The 21,453-nt window shown below is 40.9% G+C and overlaps 2 protein-coding genes across 5 annotated transcripts; both read right to left on the bottom strand.

Annotated features, from left to right (window-relative positions):
- Nucleotides 1-3,880, bottom strand: bmp10 (bone morphogenetic protein 10). The gene is made up of 2 exons (XM_088433115.1): nucleotides 3,212-3,880; nucleotides 1-2,531 (listed from the first exon to the last, which is right to left on the bottom strand). Exons 1-2 carry the CDS (start codon nucleotides 3,735-3,737, stop codon nucleotides 1,462-1,464), a joined length of 1,596 nt encoding a protein of 531 aa, XP_088289241.1. The 5' UTR covers nucleotides 3,738-3,880; the 3' UTR covers nucleotides 1-1,461.
- A 5,790-nt stretch (nucleotides 3,881-9,670) lies between these two features.
- arhgap25 (Rho GTPase activating protein 25) lies at nucleotides 9,671-20,869 on the bottom strand. Of its 4 annotated transcripts, none has more exons than XM_088421532.1 (11): nucleotides 20,679-20,869; nucleotides 19,263-19,471; nucleotides 19,011-19,098; nucleotides 18,671-18,781; nucleotides 17,724-17,928; nucleotides 16,439-16,571; nucleotides 16,260-16,354; nucleotides 14,946-15,067; nucleotides 14,644-14,798; nucleotides 12,789-13,318; nucleotides 9,671-9,927 (listed from the first exon to the last, which is right to left on the bottom strand). In XM_088421532.1, the coding sequence occupies exons 1-11, from the start codon at nucleotides 20,740-20,742 to the stop codon at nucleotides 9,726-9,728; spliced, it is 1,914 nt and encodes a 637-aa protein (XP_088277658.1). In that variant the 5' UTR covers nucleotides 20,743-20,869; the 3' UTR covers nucleotides 9,671-9,725. The 4 variants fall into 4 exon arrangements, with proteins under 4 accessions (XP_088277658.1, XP_088277666.1, XP_088277684.1 ...); XM_088421540.1 differs by having other exon boundaries at nucleotides 16,260-16,333; nucleotides 20,679-20,866; XM_088421558.1 differs by having other exon boundaries at nucleotides 19,263-19,401; nucleotides 20,679-20,814.
- Nucleotides 20,870-21,453: the final 584 nt, after the last annotated feature.

Genomic DNA, 21,453 nt, shown 5'->3' with positions numbered 1-21,453 from the left:
AACAAAAAGGAGTTTGACTGTAGCATTCTAAACAATTAGGATTTAGAGCAGTTGATTTGCATATCTCAAGAATATGAACATATACAATTTGGTAAATTCCCTTTTTTTAAATAATAGAAATGGTGTTTATGTCCAGAGCTGGGAAATCGGGTGCCAAAGCAAAGAGTCGGTGCTCAGTCCGTGCATTTGTTGCAAGGCTTTTTGTCATAAAGCACATGCTGAAAATGTAAAAGTGCTGATGGATTGTCCAGCTTTGTGTATGTTCCTGGGCCTTTTCCATATTCTCCTGCCATTTTTAGCTGAACGATACCCATTCAAAAATAAAGTCACTTTAACTCAAAATGTAACTCTATATACTGTATCAATAAACAAAAATAACAATAATAAATTAGAACAATAAATAGTCGTGTATTTATTTCAAGCAGCGGAGGTATCAAAAGCCTTCCAACAAAAATAAAACACATTTTTGGGGGGTAGCGTTATCCAGCAATTCTTCTTGGTCCAAAAGTGATAAATATCCCCCCCGGAAAGGCAATTTACCTTAAAGAGTGATGGATGACCCAAATGAGGAGCATGGGGGTGCCAGGTCAGTAAGTTGAGCCATATTGAGATGCCTCGGAATGTGGCCAACCTCTGCCCCTGGTTTTGTCTCAATCCCCCATAGCATCACCTCAAACATAAACTGGAATGACGTCCAAGTCGGATCTGTGGAATTCATGTTTCTCAACCGCAAACACCTCGCTATCACTGGAGCTTCTGCGAGTGCGCGTGTGTGTGTGTGTGTGTGTGTGTGTGTGTGTGTGTGTGTGTGTGTGTCGGTGTGTTGGCGGCGATGGTGGGGTGGGGGCTAGTGGAAAGGAGGCATGTGAAGTGGGAAACTGGGTTGGGATAGATAACCCCGTCAGTCGGACCCTTGCATGGTGCCTACATATCAGGATCCTGCAGCAGGCGAGCCTGGAGAGTTCAAGTCTTGTCAGGTTGCCTGGAGGAGGTCATTTGGCTGTGGCAGGGTGCATGAAGTGCTGATTAGTGTTTGCATCAAGTGCAGAGGGTGGAGATAAGTGGAGAGGAAAACACATGTCAGGGGGATGGAGCAGGAGGGGGAACCTCTGGCCCACGAGTTCCCACAGACGCATACACGGCAGAATGTGCTTAGTTAGATCCTTTAGGAACTTTTTGTAACTTTTAGTCACGCTGTCCAAAAAATGCACGAATGACGCTCTCGCAGCGTGACCTGATGTCCACAGGCTCACCCTACTGTCGGCAGCGACCGCAACTTAAGCTCTGTGAGAAGAGCTCATCTTTCCCGGACAAAATCCAACCACGTAGGACTTTATAAATAGTGATTAGATGCACTTTCGGTCCTCTTGGGTAGAGTCCAACGATTGTTGCCAATCTCGAAAACCACCTCAGCCTCGCTTTGCTCATTGATCAGTGAACGTCTCTCCTTCAAGAGTCCAGCTATCTACAGCCGCACTCAGCCACAGCCATGCCTTCATACTTGTGCTTGTAGGTGACCACGCCCGTGTCGTCCAGGTACAGAAGCGAGATGGGATCCAGCTTGGTGGGCACGCAGCACGCTCGCGCCGTCCTGTGGGGACTGTTGATGTTGACCAGCGTTTGCACGATGGCGTGTTTGGTGGGCGTGACGTGCTTCGTTAGCGGAAACGAACAAATCCCCGAGCACTCGTAGGCATCGTAGCTGCTGGGTGCCAGGATCCAACTGTCCCATCCGATATCCTTGAACTCGACGTGCAGAGGTTGTCTCCTGCAGTGGTTTCCCTTGGCGTTGCGACGGATGCGTGAGCTCGTGTCGTAGATGAGATTGGAACGCATCTGGAGCAGGTCGCCTTCATCTGGCTCCGACTCGTCATCGCCGTCGAACCCGTCCCGCTCCAGCCCGCCCCACAAGTCGTTCTCCAAATCATTCGGGAGGATTACGTTGGAGCTTTCGTGGTCAATCATCTCCTCCAGCTCCTGTTTATCATCTCGATGGTCGCTGCTTTCGTCGTCCGAGAAAACGATCAGCAGGGGTTTGTGTTTTTCCTTTGCGTTTGTGTCGATCTTCATGTCCCCTTCAACATCGCCCTCTTCGTTTTGGTCCGAGACACGTCGCGTGTCGCCGTCAGCGGCAAGACTGTCTATGTGCACCTCCAAACGATGCGTGGTTCCGTGCACAGATTTACGCCAGCGCTGGACGGAAGCGGTGAGGTTGAAAGCCTCCCAGCCATTGTCAGTGCCGTAGACTTGTCTTGAAGCCAACTCCACCAGTTGCGGGTGCTCCTTTGTGCCTCCGAAGTCCTCTCCTCTCTGCAAATTCTCGTCCGTGCTGTTTTCGTCCTCGTCGCAATGTACCAGTTCGTAGATGGTAACCTTGCGGTCGACGCCGGCAAACATGTGGCGATCCGTCTGGACGAGCGTGTAGAGGCGGAGCTCGGCTGCGGTGATGTGTTCGTGATGGGGGACTGACACGTTGAAGAGGAGTGGGTGACGCCTTACTCCCCCAACACCTACAGTGCTGGAGGAGGAATCTGGGCAATGGAGAAAAAAAACAAAATATGATTTAAGCTGGCTTCGATAATAATCAAAACTAACAGAGATGGGGGAAAAAAAACACAAAGGCAAGTCCCAGTCTCAAAGGTGCTTGCCTTTGTTGCTCTGATCTTTATGTCAATGGCTATTTACGATCTTGTATCAAGTCGATTTTGCCCATTTGAATTTTCCCTGTAGCTCTTTCATGTTGAATGCCATCTTCTCCGATCTATGGGTTTCCTACTGAACTACCATTCATCCTGATCCTGGTTTCTAAAGATTTACTTAAAACCTCATCAAATCACCTGCACTGTATGAAAATGTTTGGTAGGTATTCCGAAGAATCAATGACATTTTCTAAACAATTCCGGTATTATGAAAAAAAAAAACAATGATTGTCCCCGAAAAACGTTGAAAGAATTAGGACTAAAAAAAATGTAATGATCTATTTTTGACACTGGTATTATTGGTTACGTTGAATAATTATCAAACAAAGCCCCTGAAAAGGGGGAACTCTGTAAGGTACAGTATAAGAGCAATTGATTCAAGATAAAATGAACTGAAATTTAAGATGATAAGTAAGCAAAGATACACTTTATTAGTCCCGCAATGGAGCTATTTGAAAGAAATGGAAATATATTGACGAGAGTTTAAAAGTCATCGACAAAGCTTCGTGTACCCTCATTCTTGAAGCTGCGGATGATGCTGGCACTGGGCGCGGAGGAGCGGTCATTGGCAAAGCGGTTATAAAGCTCCATCATGTACTCAGGCGGCTCCTCTCGTATGCTTCCAGGCGGCAGCGGAGGTGGCCCCAAGCCCGACAGGTTGAACGTGTGCAGGAACTGCTCTTTCAGGCTCTCGAGCACACCCTGCATAATCACGCCGTTGCCCTGCCGGGCCGGGTCGGCCGTCTTTCCCGGCTCCTCTCCCGGTCCCGAAACTGCTCGGAGTCTCAGGTCCGCGTTGGAGATCGGACTGCTCTCGCCACAAAGAGGCCCCAGGAGCAACGATACAGAAAATAGCAAGAGCAAAGTCTCGGAGCTGCAAACGGTTCCCGGTCGAGAAACCCAAATGCTCGCCATGGAGAAAAAAAAATTGCAATGAGCCTTTTGTCCTCGCCGGTAAATAAAAAGTCTTGTTGACCTTTGCTGTGACGAGCGGGCTCTTCTGCGGTGCCTGATGCAGCTTAGCAGTTGGCACAGCATTGAGTCTCATGCACAGCTATTGGGCTCCTGGTCCAGTGGCAGTGTGACAGTGACTCGCTATGGTCCACCTTGTCATCTCTGTTGTCTGTGCTTTGCTCTCCTTACCCAGCTTTTTCTCTCAGTCTCTTATCTACGATATGTTGGGCTCTGCTTTGCTCTGGGTGTGTGTGTGTGGGTGTGTGTGTGTGTGATGCTAAGCGTGTGTTATCTCACAACTTCCTTAATGAGGATTTTGTAAACACTGTCCTGCAGCCTCTTCCTTGTGGAAGCGCTACTTTGTTTGGGTGGGTGCACCAGTTGATTTTTTTTTTTTTGCATTTGTTTATTTGGTTTGTAAATGGCAGAGCTCTGTACACCATTATTGATGCGCCATCCACCATTTCCTTTTGACAAAGTGTGCCAGTCTGTTGATACCATTGCGTATTAGAGGACATTAAAGATCTTGTTCCAATGAAATTGAAATGTAATGAGCTGTGAGGCCCGACGACCAAGAATAAAGGATGCTTAACTTCTTTCACTTTTCCTGAGTGCAATAGAAGTATGTCTTGCACATTATAGTTCTAATAACGTTTATAGGAATATAAAGAGAAAGAAAATGTGCGATAGATCACTTTATTCATACACTTATATGTACAGTGGCAGTCAAAAGTTTGGAATTGCCATGATATTGCATTTTTCCTCTACTTTGTAATTTAAACTATGCAGCAACAGTTGAAGGAGGTCTTTTGTTAAAGCGACAGTGTGCAAGATTTAGACTGTTTTTCATTAAAAATGAATCAATTAAATTATTACGAATTAAAAAAATCTCGCAAATAAATGTTGTCTTAACAATCAATAGTGTGTTTTAAATATAATCGTAGGATTTGTTATCATTAAATGTTATAGCTATGGACAACAGTAAATGCAGCACCTCCTGCTGTCTGTAATGAAAAACGGTCAAAATTTTACACACTGCCCCTATAAAGATGAAAATGGAAGAGCATATGACAGTGACGGTCTGATGAATGGTTTATGTAACTTTAAAAAATACTACAATGGCATCTTTGATAAAGGTACAGTGATATGCATTCTTTGAAGTAGCACAAAGAATGCAGCACACGTTTAGCTTACCACATAAATGTAAAGCATGCAGCAGCAACTGCAGCCAGTTAACAGAAGCAATAAAGACGCTCCTGTGGCGAGCCAACTAAAATTGAGGACACCTCATGTTTGATTTGTTTTATTTTCATGTTAATTTCAAAAGAGTTGGCAAATGAAAAAAGAAAACATCAACTTTCCTGGTTGACACTAAAGGTTAACGCACTTTGGACATCTCAAATACAGCAAGCGGTAAATAGCTACGAATGCATCTGGTTATGTCTGTTGGAGTAAATACATGGTTCCAGTCACTTTTATGTTGTTTTATATCAATCTTTTTATCTTCGAAAAAAAAGTCCAAATGCAATGAAAAACTCTGGTTGAGGATTTTTGTCTCCTTTAGATGAGACTAAAATAAGAATAATTAGATCACTTAGGTATTAGTGATGGAACGAGATTGGATTAGAACACTACAATTTCTTGTCCCTGTACAGCGCAAGATTGTTTTTTTTTATTGCTCTTTTTGGCAAAGGATTACACAGGAGAACGCATAGCTTGTCACTGCTCTGACGGTAAAACAACCACCACAAAAAAATGTAGTGAGACTTGAAAATAAAGGTGAACATGCCTAATAATGTATAGACACAAATACTTGTCTTCAGACATGAAAGCCTTTATTTTGAGATTGTTTTTGGAAGCATGTCGCGACAACGGCTGAAGCCCTGACTTGATACAACCGACACAACGTTGCTCTGACATCAAAATCACAACGGGTGCTTTGTAGAGCACCCGTATTACCTTTTATGGTCAGATTAATAGATGAAGAGGACTACATGCTTTGATGCTGGCGGCCCGACAGTTGCTGTTCAGGCGACTGGTTTGTTCAACAAAGGAGGGTGACGTCACTTTGCCTTGACCGAAATCTATGGGTTATAGTGTATATACAGTATTACGAAAAAAAATGTCGATGATCAAAAATTCTAATTGAAGGTGTTTCCAAGACATTTGACTGGTACTATCTGTCCATGAATGAGACACACCGTGTACAAGTTATAGCTGACTGTGCCTCCGGAATGCTGGTCAGACGTTTCCTGGTGAGATAGTAAAATGTCCTCCCTGCCATATGGAAGAACATTCCACCTCAGCTCACCACCTCAGCTCACATGCCAGCTCACAGGCGTCCCTCTCATTCCAGAGCTTCTTTGCGTGACCCGGAGATACACTCGGTGCGTCATCCAGATGGGAAGCTCGGAGCTTTTCCCGCACCTGCCACTCATCTACCGGGGTGACACTTGACAGACGTGCTCTTATCAGTAGCATTGTTAAACTGCTGTCGTAACTGACGTCGCACCTTCCTGATGACCCATTGAAGGCTTGATAGTCCCCTCTGCGCGCTTGCTTACACATGCGCGCGCGCACACACACGCATTAGGAATATGTGGTACATTCAGTCAAATTTTCCACAAAGCAAAAATGATTTATGAAAGCAGAATTTCATGACTTTAACAACATACAGTATTTGTAAAAATACATGCTCCCTCACGAGTCACCGCCTAAAATGAAAATGCATGCCCTCAATCCTATTAGATATCGATGAATTCCTTCCTGAAGCCCATGAAAATACTCCCTGTCTGTTTCTTCAGAATCAAATTCAAAGGCTACTTACTGGAACCCTCATACCTCCACAATCATTACTTTACAAAAGACCCCCAAAACTAGATGTTTGTTAACCATGAACGTTACATCACCAAACAGAAGCAATTAACACTTTAGATTGGATTTAACCTCCAAATAAATAACATCCACGTGTGGACTGACAAATAGTATAGATCAGAGGTCCCCAACCGCTGGTTTGCGGCGCGGTATCGATCTGTACCTGGAAAAATCATGTCTTGGAACTAATTTATTTGATTCTTTAACAGTTCATTCGTTTGTGCTCAGATTGAGTTGATCTTTGTTTTTTGGCTTTGTTTTTTTGATCCAGTGGTTATCAAACGGGGGTGCTAGTGCCTTTGGGGGTACTTGAAGGAACTTCAGGGGGTACTCTAGATTTTAAATAAAACAAGCAAACAAACGTGCAAAAATCATTTCAAATTAATTATTGAAGTAATTACTTGTTTTATATATAAATGTAAGTTCATAAAACGTATTTTATGTTCATGGAGTTATTCTATTTCATTATTTTAGAAAGCCAGATTCTCTCCCTTACTAGAATGGTTTTGTGAACACATGTCTACTATAATCCCCAAAAAGGACAGTTTAAGATGAATATTTTTCTGTGGACAAATACTTATTTATAATAATTTATAATATTTAATTTATTTATTTATAATAATTTATAATAATTTCTTTTTGAACAGGTCTGACACTTTATGTTGATTATCTTTTGGGGGACAAATCTTCCTTAATAATTAAGTTAATGATTTATTTTTGTGAACAGATCTTTACTGTAATCCCAAAACAATACACTTAATGTTTGATATTTTTCTGTGGACAAATATTTCTTTATAAGCATTTATTTTTGAGAACGGGTCTGACACTTTATATTGATTATATTTAAAAATATATATTTATTAATAATAGTAATAATGATAGGATGGTGAAAAATGATTTGCACGCCCCCATTTGGCCCCGCGCTGATCGACCATCGCGGGTTATGAGATTGACCACCTGCGGTCCACTTGGCTGGACTGTGGGGAGGTTCCTGCCCAATGGCTTCGCCTGCTGTCAAGACATCGTATGGCACAATATGTTTTCTGGAATCTGTATTGTGTATCTGTAGCTGTCTGTATTTGGTACACACAGCATCCACTTCAATGTGTTGAGCCTGGAAGGGGGCTCCTCCCGCCTGTGGTCCCTTCTGAAGGTTTCTGATTTTCCCCAAATTGAGGTTTTTGAGTTTTTCCTTCCCCTTCTGGGAGCTTTGACAGGGGATGCTGTTGTGTACCTTATACTGAAAAATGTCTCTGTATGACTTCTTTTTTCAAAAGAAGTCTTGACATGAGTTCTTTTCGACTGTGAAGCTCTTTGAGACTTCGGTGATTCAGGGCTATACAAATAAAATTTGATTGATTGATTGATTGAATAATATTTTTTTTTTGATAACAGATTTATTCTATGATCCAAAAGACAACACTTGAGGTTGATTTTTTTTTTTGTGGACCTTTACAAATAAAGTTTGAACGGGTCTAAAGTTTAATAAATTGATGGCACTGATGGCACTTTTTTTTAAACCCAAAAATGCTCAAAAGGTATTTCACAGGGGGTACACCACTGAAAAAAGGTTGACAAACACTGGTTTAGAAATGACCTATGTATAGAAATGAGAGTTGCTGCAGTGCAGGGTTGACATTTGCCTTTTTTTCTATAAGGTCCACAGCTGACCATTGTCTTATATGGGTGCTTAAATGAATGACTGTGAGGGTTTTGTGAAGTGCCTTGGGCATTATCTGGGATGTCAAACTCATTTTTTTATCGCGGGCCTCATTGTAGTTTTCGTTTCTGTCAGAGGGCCGGAATAAATTGTAAGTGTGTTTGTGACACATTTACCTTGTAAAAACTGTTCAAAAGACAGTGAATTTTGACCATATGTCTCTTTATGTTTGACCCTCATGTTACCATTATTATCAACAATGTTACCACAGGAAACAGTTAGAGCTAATACGTTGTGGTCCTTGATTAATGGATGTTTTACATGTGGCACACATGACTCAAATGATCATGATCATTTGAGCCAAGTGTTTTGCAAATGGTACACATATAAAGCATCTAGGAAACTGACCCTCAAGAACCCGGACTGAAGAACCCTGTTGACGTCTTCAGTATGTTTTTACATTGACAATGTGTTAGCTGGCTGTCTAGATTTGCTGTTAACTTGGTCACCATGCACTCTGTTCATTTTATCTTCTCAGGTCTTTATCTTGTGTTTTGTCCCTGGCAGGATATTGCCTCATTGTTTGGCTTTTTTTTTCCACATCATTTTTTTTTTGGATGGGCTGTCAATAACAGTTACGAAGCTACAATAAAAACAAATACTTTGAAGTATAGTTACAGAAGCAAATTTTAACCCACTAGACCAGTACAAATAAATCAAACACTGATGCCATGTTTTAAGTATGTATGTGTGTATATATATATATATATATATATATATATATATATATATATATATATATATATATATATATATATATATATATATATATATATATATATATAAAACATTTTTTGTGTGTGTGTGGAAACAGGTGTCCTGACTGGATATAAAAGAAGCATCCCCAAAGGCGCAGTTTGTGAAGAATTGCGTCAGCAGTCCAACAATTTTGAGGACAATGTTTCTTAATCTACAATTGCGAGAAATGTTTAAATGTTCTAAAATATCCCCAATTTCATCAAAAGGTTCTGAAAACATCTGGAAATTGAAAGTCTGAATGTCTGTGATTGCACAGGTAGCACTATTAAAAAATGGCATCTTTGTTTAATATATATAATATATAATATAATATAATATATAATATGATATAACATATATATATATATATATATATATATATATATATATATATATATATATATATATATATATATATATATATATATATGTATAAAAGTCAACTTGCACACTTGTTAATGGTTTTTACAGCGTTCATACGGGTTATAACTTAGTCTAAATAAGAAAAAAAAATAATCAAGTGCATCAAAGATGGCCTGCCCCACTATTTGAGAAGCACAGCATTTTAAGGAAATATGGTAGTTCTTCTAACAGAGGAGAAATTTCAACAAAGCCTGTTAAGTCTTTTAAGATTTGCAACTATCTATTTACTGGACAGCAAAAAACTTCTCATCTGGGGCCAGCAGCCAAGAAGAAACATTCTAGTTCATTGATTCTAAAAGGGCAACATTCGCTGTATGTTAGGTAGAAGTTTGGTCCATCCGCCCAAGAAACTGCTGAATGTCCCGTTGCAGTTCTTCATTTCGTCTCTGACCCTCATCCCTACTCCGTTCTGCATTTCGGAGACATATTTCCAAAGCTGCCACGCGATGGCGCTCTGCTTCCAGAGCAGACTGAAGCTCAGCCACAGTGGCTCTCAACTCCTTCATCTCTTGCTGCACACTGTAAAACACATTGACAATCAGTGTAGATGAATGGAGTGAGATTGCTGTCAAACAATGCTGTTTAACAATTCCTATGAATATGAATCTAAATTGTGTTTTGTTCACGAAGTGAAAATTTGCGAGTGCAAAGTGTTTGGAATACATCTCGTTTGCACGGCTCTGACCGACTTAACATCTTTGCATGAATCTCACCTTTGCATTCGTGGATCTGAGTCTTTGGATTTGGGTTGAATATGCAAATAAAATGGAATTACGTCACTGCAAGGTTGTCTCAATAGTAAGTCAATATGCGAGTCATTTGCGCCGTTTATGTGGAAGCGGGGGGGGGGGGGGGGGGGGGGGGGAGGGGGTTGAATAGAACGTGATCGCCGAGCGGAAGCTTCCAAGGGCTCATCTGGCTTTAATCTTAAGGATAATGTAAGTGCATTTTTAGTTATGCTCAAATGAGGCTTTTGGGGGCCATTTGTGGCCAATTTCTTGGAAAATGACGCTATTTTGAGGAGCTTCTGTAACAGCTAGGGACCTCTGCTGGCAGAAACAAGCACTGCAGTTGATATGGAAAAACCCTTTCCTTTGAATTGGGTTTGGAAGCACACACCAACACTGAGGTAAATAAAGATTAATTAACTGCAAATAAAGATTTTTACATTATTTGTTGTTTTAGCTGTATTGTTGAGGCAATGCGCCAGCTAATCTCTGACACTGTGTAAGATGTAGACTGTTTTTCATTAAATTGAATAAAATAATTTCAAAAACGTGCATATAAATGTTTTCTTAACGGCCAACAGTATGTTTTAAATATAATCGTAGATCTAGTTATCATTAAATTATATTACATGGGGGGTGGCACTCCTACAGAGGTTGCCATGTCTGTTATCGCTACTGCAGCTGGGGGATTGCTGCATTTCCCGTAAAAAATTGCGAAAAATTACTCTTTAGCTTGCGAGCTACAGTCAACTACTTGTCGGTCCAATTTTATAAAATAATTTACAAGTAAAGTGGACATTCACATTGCAAACTATCAGCTGTTGATGGAGGGAGTAAGATCGCTGTCAAAAAGACATGAGCGCTTGACCAACGGCAGCGGCTGATTTGCGGATCGACTTACTTTGCCTCGTAGTTTGATGTGACATCTCAATTTGCATTTTCAACCAAAATCCAAAGGAGCAAAGCATCAGATCCAAAGGAGAAATTCTTGCAAAGATGTGGTGATGTCTTGTGTGTGAATATTCTGCTTGAGAGCGCTCATAGGATGTTTGTAAATCTGATTGACGACATCAGTGCCCCCCACATCCATGAACCTCACTGCATGTCACTGATTACATTCATTATGTTTTCTATAGCACTTGTTCTCATTTGGAAGTCAGGTGTGTGGAACATTTCCCGGGTCACTAGGGAAGAAGCAAGTTACACCATGAACCGTTCGCCAGCCAATTGCGGGACACGTAATGCTTAAAATATTTCACTTTTGAGTGAAATTTAAGGAGGAACCTAAAATAAACTATCAACTTGACAGCTAAACTTCATTTGAACCTCTAAAATGTGCAGTGCACCTTCCCAAGTCACTCTAGGCTCAGTAGTAGTATTTCCATGTCAGAAGATCCTGTTTGGAGCGTTTTTTGTCTCATGATATCAAAATGCGAAACAGCATGATGAGGACGATTATTTGTGCTGAAATTTGAGGCTGGATCCACTTTGCTGCATTTGTGTAAAATAGTAATACAGTAATCCCTCGTACTCTGACGTGTATGTGATTACTGGAATTTTTTTAAATGTGAAAAGTATTTATATTTTACAGATTTAAGACAAATATTACTGCAATATACATATATACTTAAATCTTAAATGATTAAACCTAATACAGTCACTGTACTGTTATGCCTTCTGGTTTCCATGTCATGGCTTTATGTCAGAATTATTGCGAGGTGCAGTTGCCGTGCAAGTAGGCGCTCGGATATCTAACGAGAGAGAAGCAAGTAGCTGACCCAACATGATTAAAAAGCAGAGATAACACTTGAAATTCCAATCTACTTTCTTTTTTGCTTTCTTTCCTCCTTGCAATCTCTTGCAGCCACTCGTGTGTGATTGACTCAGAGAACTCCTCCGCAATGACAAAAAAAAAAAAAGCACTACTCCTACAAGACGCGGGAACCAATGAGGAGTGGATTTCAACTTCTGAGCAGGACTGGGTAACAACTCCTGCCCTCATTGGCCGATTGTCGCACCGGGAGCCAAACACTGTCGTGTACAGTAGGAGTGCCCCTTGAGCTTATTGAGGGATTGCCTTGCCAGTCAATTGGGAACAATAATGTTTTGTTTTGGGTTTTTTTGCCATTGCGGAGGAAGCTCTCTGAGTCAATAACACACAAGCGGCTGAAAGTGATCACCAGGATGAAAGAAAGCTTTGGGACCCTCTTACCTTTTAGAATAAATTGGTACTACAAGTGCAAACTCTGCTTTTTTTCATGTTTGGTCAGTTACTCGCTTTACTCTTGTTAGAAGTCCGAGCGCCAACTCTTAGGGCAATTGCGGCTCACCGTGATCCCGGCTAGGTACAGCCAAGACATGAAAAGGAGAAGGGATAACAGTACTGCAGTTACTGTATAAGGTTTAGTAATTTAAGATTAAAGTAAATATGTGTACTGCAGTAGTTAGATGTCCGAGGAGTGCCCGTGGCGTGTGCATTTACATGTGACTCGTCTGTCTGACACGCAGGGAACCTTCACAGCACGTCTCTCCGCAATATAGCTTTTTATTTTTCAGGAAAAAAAATCCGCAACGCGCTGAGGGCGCGATAGGGGAGGCGCAACGTCGCGAGGGATCACTGTACTGATCATGAAATGCAATGTTAATCCTCACCTGTCAAAAGACTGCCCGTTGTCTCGTTTCACTTCGGTCCCGTTGTCGACCCCCTGACTTAAACTAGTCACCGTCAAGGGTTCAACACTCTTTTCGGCAAGAGCGGGCTGGGAGTCACTGTTCATTTTTTGAGGGCTCGAAATAGTGGAAGCCGCGTTATTCGTTCCGTCGGGCGTTGTGAACTTCATGTTTCCCTCCTTGATGCTTGTCGATGAGCTTTTTAAAAACGATCCTGAACTGCGGAGATCCAAGATCTTAAAGATGTTCTCGGACAACGTCCCGCTCTTATCTTCCACTGATTCCTGGAGGCGACTCCAGCGGTTGAGGGCGTTGGCCTTTGCCGCCATCCCCGTGAGGGGGCAGTTGAAGGTGGGCAAGGTTTGAGTGCGTTTGCGGGGGCTTCCAGACCAGTTGTCTGAAGATGACAAAGAATCTTGCAGGACATCTGGAGGGCTGCAGATTCCTTCCAGGGGATCTGGGCTGTCATTTGCCTCCACATCAGCAGACTGAGAGAAAGCTATATCACCCATCTGGAACAGAAACAATAATTACCGAGTGCTATGTTGGGCTATGTATGTTATAACACACATTCATTTGTAAGTTAGACATCTTGCTTGCCTTGTGAGATTGACTTTTGAAATTCGTTGGTTAAAGAAAAATCCCATTGCTAAAATAGAGTTAGGGATGAAATCTAATTGCCCCAATAATCCAACACAGACAGTTGTGCTCATGAGTTTACATGAAATCCCTGATGATGTAGTGGTACATTTGCATGGTTTTGCTTCAGGCAGCCTGGCTTCAGTTCCTACTTATTGATGGTGCCTGTGAATGGTCGTCCATGCCTATGTGCCTATGGATCGATAGATGCAAATTGTAATTCTGGTAAAAGTAGGTCTTCCATGATGGCTGCCTACCGCTGATATGTCGCTACAGTATGTATTTGATAATGTTCACTTTAGGATTTTGATTTCCATCCATCCACCTGGAGATTTTTATTGTGGACGGGGGGGAGGGGGGGGGGGGGGGGGGGGATGGTGAATATTAAGTGCACATAAAGTATGAGCTCACCATTAACGATACACCAAACAAAGGCAACACGTCACATCGTCCTTCCTCGCTACAAAATGTGATATTAACAGCGGGCCAGAGGCGGCGCCAAAGAACAAAGATCAAGTCAAGCAAACACATATAAAACACAGATCTATAACTGTTAAAAGATAAACTAAATCAGTTCCAAAACATCATTATTTCAAGTGTGGCCCATTCGTCCCGGTACCAGTTGATCTATTCACCGGTACCGGGCCGTGGACTGGCAGTTGGTGACCTCTGGTATGCCATTCTATTATGACTCCAGTGTCATAACGCACTGAGAATTGAAAACATATCTGATAGCGAGATTCATTTGAAACCATATCCAAAAACAAAATCAAGATAATAAAAAGAAAATAATAAAGAAAATAATGATCTCATATTAATTGCAGGGTCGGATGACATTAATTCTATATTATTTGTTTAGTTATGTTTATAGTTGTAGTCATAGGCTTCATGGCATATTACATTATGATCAATTCGAATCAAAACTGACTGTTAGTGTACAGAATGATCTTATCAAGGGTTACTGAATAGTATGGCAGTGTTTGTATTATTTCCAAACTTACTGTTTTACTTTTGTAACATACAGGTATATATGTGACTAAAGCAGTGCATACAATATGTATTACGTGTCAGCAATGGTGAACTTTAACATAAAATGTATGGAAACAGGAAACCTTGGCTTTTGGTTCATTCGGTTGTTCTGTATTTGTCAAGTATTAGGAGGCACTAACCACGGCATGAAAATGAAAGGGTTGGGTACCTCAGTAGAACCCCATCCCACAAAGTTGCGAGGAGAGTTTTTCTGGTTCTCGGCCTTGTTGGAGGGAGGAGAGGGAGGCACGTCGTTGCACAGAGGAAACCAAGTTTCATGTTGTCCAATCATCACCGTCATCAACTTCTGGATGTGAGGAGTTGCTGAGAAGAAAACAAACCAGATCATGAAGGTCTTTTCTGAATAATTAAAATCATATTGTGGACAGACTCACTTCTCAGAAAAAAATAAACTATACATATGCGATATGTACTATACACAGGAAAGTGAAGGGCTGGAAATGCTGGTACCCTGCATGACTGAGATGGGGTCTTCTAACTGTGGTTTGAGCAGGTTGATTCCCATCACTGTGGCCAGGTTCTCCACGTTCATCTTGTTGACTTTGGAGTTCAGCTGAACCTCAAATAAGAACCTGTGGAATATTCAGGTACTTTGAGGCACTGATTGTCATTCTAGTACGAGGCATACTTTAGTAGTCGATAGTGGGGAAACACTCCTTTTTACATTCATATTTTCAAATGTTCTGAATTCATTATTAGGTCATGGAAATGATGGAAGAATATTGAATTATTTGGTGAACAAAATGCTAATCAACACATAATATTTCATGAAACTACATTTACATTGAATTCAACAAGATTTACATTCTCCATTGTGTAGAGCAGTGGTTTTGACTGCAGGGGGTACATGAAATCATTTGGGTGTTTTGGAACTGATATAGTTTATCGTTTAATAGTTACAGAGTCGTGCCCTGTTTGGACGAGTCGTTGTTTTTTGGCGCCGCCTCTGGCCGCTGTTGACAGTGCATTTTTTTGTTGGGAAGGACGGTGTGGAGCGGTTGCTGTTGGTACGCATGCATTGTTCCTTCTCTTTGTGAGATCTGGCACAAGAGTGTTAGTGAGTTGTGTTTTCCTCTTTGGAATTTTTGTCACGTATGCTAATATGCTCACAATTAGTCATTTATTGGTCTAACTTGTGATTGTAGCTAACATGGTAGCTAATGTTAGTTTTTAATCTTCAGCATGTTCTATACTGTTGCCTTGTTGGTGTTTAGCTCATTAGCATTTTCATATACTGTATGTTTGGTATATGTTAGCCTATGCAAATGTTTTGGATTGATAATCATACTCGTTTGCATCTAATTAACGTTTTTATTGAAGGCAATATCATTTGTATTTAAGTTATGTGATTGATTTAATTCACGCAATTTAGGAACAATATAATTTAATATAATGCATAATTTTTGCATGTAGGACTTACCTGAGTTATGTTTGGTGTATTTTCTTTTCTTGACAATTTTAGAATATAGATGAGTGAGCGGTGTCCTACTGACACAACGAAATAAAAGAAGAGTTACACTCATTTGCTGCTCGCTGTTTGTCTACCGAGATAGAAGCCATTGGAACATCGAGGAAGAACAGAAACTAGGCTGTTGTTTTGTCATCATTTTGACGATGTGGATGACGCTTTATAGCTTGGAATCGCTTCCAGTTTACAACTGGGCTTTGAGGTGTTTGAGACCATGTGAAATTGAAGCTGCTTCCAAGCTTTTGAGTGGTGCTGTTCGTGATGTGTTTGTGACATTATGCAACGTTTCATCTTACCGGCAGATATAACTTAGGAGATTGTAGTTGATTCGAGGGAGGAGGGCGATCTGCTGTTCTAACTTTTCTTTACCCTTGAAAGGAAAACACACATGCTAGGAATGTCATACACGCAGGTGCTCATAGTGTCAGCTCGTCTCTAATGTGCAAACATGATGCTTCCTAAAGCTAAATCGTACTTTTTCATTGCCAGAGTTGAGCATGTTGGCGCAGTCCAAAAAGTCTTGGTACTGGGTCCATGGCACCACAGGCTCCAGCAGCTCACGCAAGTACAGCTTGAGCAGTGACGCCACTGTGTGAACATCCGTGTCACTGGGGGGGACGACACACAAGACAACTTCACAGCACTCACTCATTGTTGATAACAACATGCGCACTTGCACGCTTGAATTGCATTTTACACCTCAATTGCTGTATCCCCCTCACCCCTCCAAAAAAGAGACAAATAAATAATGCGTTGCTTGATTTATACTGACTGTTCTTGGGGTATTTTGTATTCTGTTTAATTTGATTGGCCCAAAGTACCCAATGAGGTCAATCGTGACTGTACGTTTACCATTTGTTGTTACACTTTACCACACGGAAAGAGACGAAAGGTTATACTGATGTAAGCGGTGTGGAAAAACAACGCTTATCATATTGTGTAACACATAAGCATCCTCTTGCATACTGTCAGAACAGGATGTGGTGTCATCTGGCACTCAAGTCACTCTGAAGAGCTCTCATAACGCCTTGCCACCTTATACATGAAATTTTTGAATTGAGTTCGATTTGTATTGTTTTACCAACTTATTTGCAATTATTGGGAAGTTTTATATGCTCAGTGAGAAAATGTTTTTCTCTCTTTTGAACTTATCTCAGGAGTCTTCTGGCTTTGTGTGTTTCAGAAAACCGATTTGTAAGTGGCTTCAATCTCAGCGCTTCACAAGTCAAAATAACCCAGATGCTGCAGAGCAGACACACAACTCACAAAAAAATTGGGGAAATTTTCAATTGTGTGAGGATTGTGTGTGTGTGTGTGTGCGTGTGTGTGTGTGTGCTCCATGTGCCTGCGTGGATTTCGTGTGTGCAAAAAAAAGTTTCAGTGAACCCTAAAACACAAGTGTCAAACTTTGGGCTCGAGGACCAGAACCAGTGGGGTCCAATCTAAATACATTTTTCAATAAACCAGAATAAACTGGTGTTGCTATTTTTTCCACAAGAGGGCTTGATCATATAAATGCCATTGTGAATTTGGCTGTTACTCTACATTTGATGACTGGAAGATGGCAAATTTCAAGCCTACTTCACATAAAATGTTCATGTGATTGATTGTATTTGCAGTCATTTTGTAAAGAAATTTCAGATTGTTCATAAGATCTTCAACAAGATCGTCAATAAAAGTGAAGCTTTTCCAAATGTACTTGTAAAAAAGGGGATTTTAAACATTTTTTCAAATATGAGGACACAGTGCAAGTGTGTGACCTGGGGAAGGACGGCCTCTCTCCTGCGTCGAAGGCGTCTCGGAATTGTTTGACAGCATTGTCTTGACCAGGGAGACGGAAGATACCCTCTTCATTGAGACCATGCTCTTTGATATACTCCACACACTTTTGGACCAGGATGGGCACCATATGGGGTCCAAAACGTTGCTCATATGTCACTGTGTCACGCAGACTTTTTCCAAACACTAGAAAGACACAGAAGAAACTTTCACATCGTGGACTGATATTTTTGATCTCTAGCTCCATCTCATCTCTCATAACATCTCATCTCTAATGTCATCTCTCATATCAACTCATCTTTCACGTCATGTTTCTCATCTCTCAGATCATCTCTAATCGCTCATATAATATCTATCTTTCCCACTCTCTCTCATCTCAACTCTCATCTGATATCGCTCTCTCTCCCTCTCGCTCATCTCATCTCCTCATCTCTAATGTTATTGAATCTCTCGTATCATATATCTCCTCTCTGTCTCATTCTCTCATATAATCTCTCATTTCTTACCTCATCTCATCTCAAATGTCTCATCTCATTGCTCATCTCTCATTTTATCTTTAATCTCATCTCTGATCTCATGTCATCTCATATCTCTCTCCTCTCACACATCCCTCATCTCATTCTCTCTCTCTCTCACTTTCTCCGTCTTGCTCGCTGTACTGTAGTATTTGTTTATATGAGTAAGCATTACCTTTAAAACAAAGCATACTTTTTTAAAGCTTTGATCAGTGAAGGTCAAAGAAACAGCGATGAACTACCAATATTAAAATCACAGTAACGTGTTTCATTTAGTTACTGCTGACACAAAGCTATTTAGTAGCTCTACTGTGATTTGTGAATTTATATATATATATATATATATATATATATATATATATATTTTTTTTTTTTTTTTTTTTTTTTTCTTGAGTGATTTGAGATTACTGAACCTCCGCTGGGAATCCCGATGACCCTGCGCAGGGTTCGGACCCACTCATCCATATCAGTTTGGGAGCTGGCCATGAACACGTGTGCGCATCGCTCTTTATCCGCACTTGTACCTGCCGTAAATAAGCAAGACAATGACAAGAACAAGGTAAATTAATCAAATGATCCGCTTGTGTGGCTTTCTTGAGCTAGGTACACATTTGCTTTATACGCATAGTGTATTACATTCTACTCAGTTCCATAATAGAAAAAAAAATTTAAAATCAGCTGTTGGTGATGTACTGTATATACGACTTGGGTTTAAGGTATAGCTTGCTAGTATTTCTTCAATAAAAATCCTACCTGGTATGATTTCAAACATGTACTTCCCGGGCTCATCTGAGTTTGAGGAGAGTTCGTTGACCTTGCTGAACTGAAGCTGGATGAAGCCCTAAAACAAAATACAACAGGACAGCCAAACTAACCAAGCTAAACTGTGACACAGAAAGTGTCTAACTGCTGAGTTACTTGAGCTTACTCGTGAAGATAACTTCAAGATGGTGGGTCCAAATATGGGAACTTTAAACAGAGTCCATAGAAAGCAATATTTCTTACCAGGATGGTCGTTTCGCGGTCATCTTTGTGGTAGGTCAGTGTGCTCCCCCTGAGCACAAAGTAGCGCTGGTGCCAGTTCTTCACCAGTGACCTTTGCTGTTTCTTGAGCCAGCCTGTCTTCAAAGGCCTCTCCATGGACCTGGAAGAGCGTCGTGAGCCGGGAGTCGGACTTGAGCTTCCCTCGGCAGATAATATGCTCTTTGAGCGCGCTGGAACGCAGGAAACAGATGAAGAACGGCAAGGCAAACAATTTTCATTTTTACCGAAAAGTAACAGAAACTTGTGCGCTACTTGGAGTTCACTTCCCCATTTTGCCGCTTCAAAGGGTGGGGGAGCCTATTTCTGCTCTAAGCTTACAATTTCTTGGTGAAAAGAAACTGCTTCTTTGTGCCGTCCAAGTTCCTGTTGGGCTGCCTGCATATAGGGCTGTTATTGCTGTGTAGCAATATTAGTCCATTTAGACAGTACACGTGCTACGTTGCGCTGGATACTAGTGAAAAGTGGGACAAAATGAGCCCTATTTTAATTATGTCAAGTTATTCGGTTTTGTTTTAGTTCATTCCGTCTTACAGTATGATATAAAAAAAAAGTCAGGCCTTGCTGGGGTAAACAGGAAGTTGCTGTATCTCTGCCCAAGGCCTCCACCTCCACCAAATCAGAATGATTATATTTTGACTATTCATGATCATGTTTTGATTATTAACAAGTAGTCAGTTGCCTGTCAAGTTTGAGGAACACCTGCTATGTGTTCATTATTCCTGTGTATGTGTGTGTATATATATATATATATATATATATATATATATATATATATATATATATATATAAATACATATATACACACACACACACACACACACACATACGGCCTGACATCTGTGGCAGAAGGAGCCTCACAACAAACAGTCCGACGGGATGCGACTTCCTGTGATAGTGGCAAATTCCCACTCACATTGAGCCCAAGTCAGCATGAAGTTGTCACAGCTTGTGTGCAAGGGTGCTTCATCATACTGTTGCAATTGAATACGCCACAGGGAACAAGGTGTGTTATAGCAATGATCCCACGTATGCAGAGACAAGAAAGCCCATGGTCTAACAATAAGCACAAATATTATCATCAATATGCACAATGATATTAACATTTACACACGTGAACACTAAACACCATTTGGTAAAGATGAATTGGACCACAATTGAACATTTGAACCTATGACCAAAAATGCTGTTCTATCTCAATTCAGTTGCTACGCGTTTGACCCACGTGTCGAATCTTCAGCCTAACATCCAAAACAAGTATCGCATACTTTTAACACCACATGTGTGATGAATAATATTAGTTGGTAGTTTTAGGTCTCAAATGTTCAAGAGGTTTGGTCTATCCTGCTGTCAGTGAATGCAGCACGGCCATCCGCTTACCAATGCGAGCTGTCTCAATTTTGAAGGTGCTGAAATCCCAGTTGCGAGGTAGTTTCAAGGACATACTGTAGAGTCCCCAATTTAAGCGCAGGTCAGTGTTTAATTTTACACACACACTCAGAACACGCACACGCTGTCACACACACAAACAAGACAGATATCGCAAATCACACTTCCTGCTTCCTGTGTGTTCATCTTTTTTCACCATTTCAAACACTCATGTTTCCTCAGACTGCTTCCATGTTCAGGCTTGTCTATGAATTTCTTTCGATGTGATTCACCAAAAGCTCTGTCGCGTCAAAGGGCAAACGATATTATTCAAATGAAATAATATTGTGGTACAAAACGGTAGTCACCTTTTTGATTGATTCCTATAGGGACCAGTTTATTGCACTCGTCGAGTATTACTGTACCTGCACGAAATGAAATGCAGTCGTACAGAAATTATATAGTGTCGACTGAAGCTGGGAAACGACAGTTGACCGATGAAACCAAGCAATAGTTTTTTTTTTTTCCTTTTTATTTTCAGACAAAGCAAGGTACATTTTAGCATCAAGAGTACATTTCTTTCTATAGACAAATATAACACACAATTAAGCACTCCACTGCCTAAGAATAATAACACAAATCATACGGATTTATAGAACCACAAAATAGAATTTCATCAAAGGCGAGCAAATAATGTGCCGTTATGAAATGCTGCACCACATGAATACATTCTTTCTAAAGTCCTGCTTGGCAGAATTGATATTATGGTCCACAATGACTTTCTAAA

Source organism: Hippichthys cyanospilos, chromosome 1 (assembly GCF_059441005.1).
Source record: "Hippichthys cyanospilos isolate Australia breed blue-spotted pipefish chromosome 1, RoL_Hcya_1.0, whole genome shotgun sequence".
Taxonomy (NCBI): domain Eukaryota; kingdom Metazoa; phylum Chordata; class Actinopteri; order Syngnathiformes; family Syngnathidae; genus Hippichthys; species Hippichthys cyanospilos.
Note: the sequence above shows the minus strand (reverse complement) of the source record. Positions and strands in the feature narration are given on the sequence as shown.

Excerpts from the sequence above, each read along its gene's own strand:
- bmp10 (XM_088433115.1), bottom strand. The coding sequence starts at position 3,737 with ATGCTGTGCCAACTGCTAAGCTGCATCAGGCACCGCAGAAGAGCCCGC. Across the intron at positions 2,532-3,211 it reads CCGCAGCTTCAAGAATGAGG|ATTCCTCCTCCAGCACTGTA; the intron begins GTACACGAAGCT and ends TCCATTGCCCAG.
- arhgap25 (XM_088421532.1), bottom strand. The coding sequence starts at position 20,742 with ATGTCCTTGAAACTACCTCGCAACTGGGATTTCAGCACCTTCAAAATT. Across the intron at positions 19,472-20,678 it reads AATTGAGACAGCTCGCATTG|CGCGCTCAAAGAGCATATTA; the intron begins GTAAGCGGATGG and ends CCTGCGTTCCAG. Across the intron at positions 14,799-14,945 it reads CCCCATCTCAGTCATGCAGG|CAACTCCTCACATCCAGAAG; the intron begins GTACCAGCATTT and ends TTTTCTTCTCAG.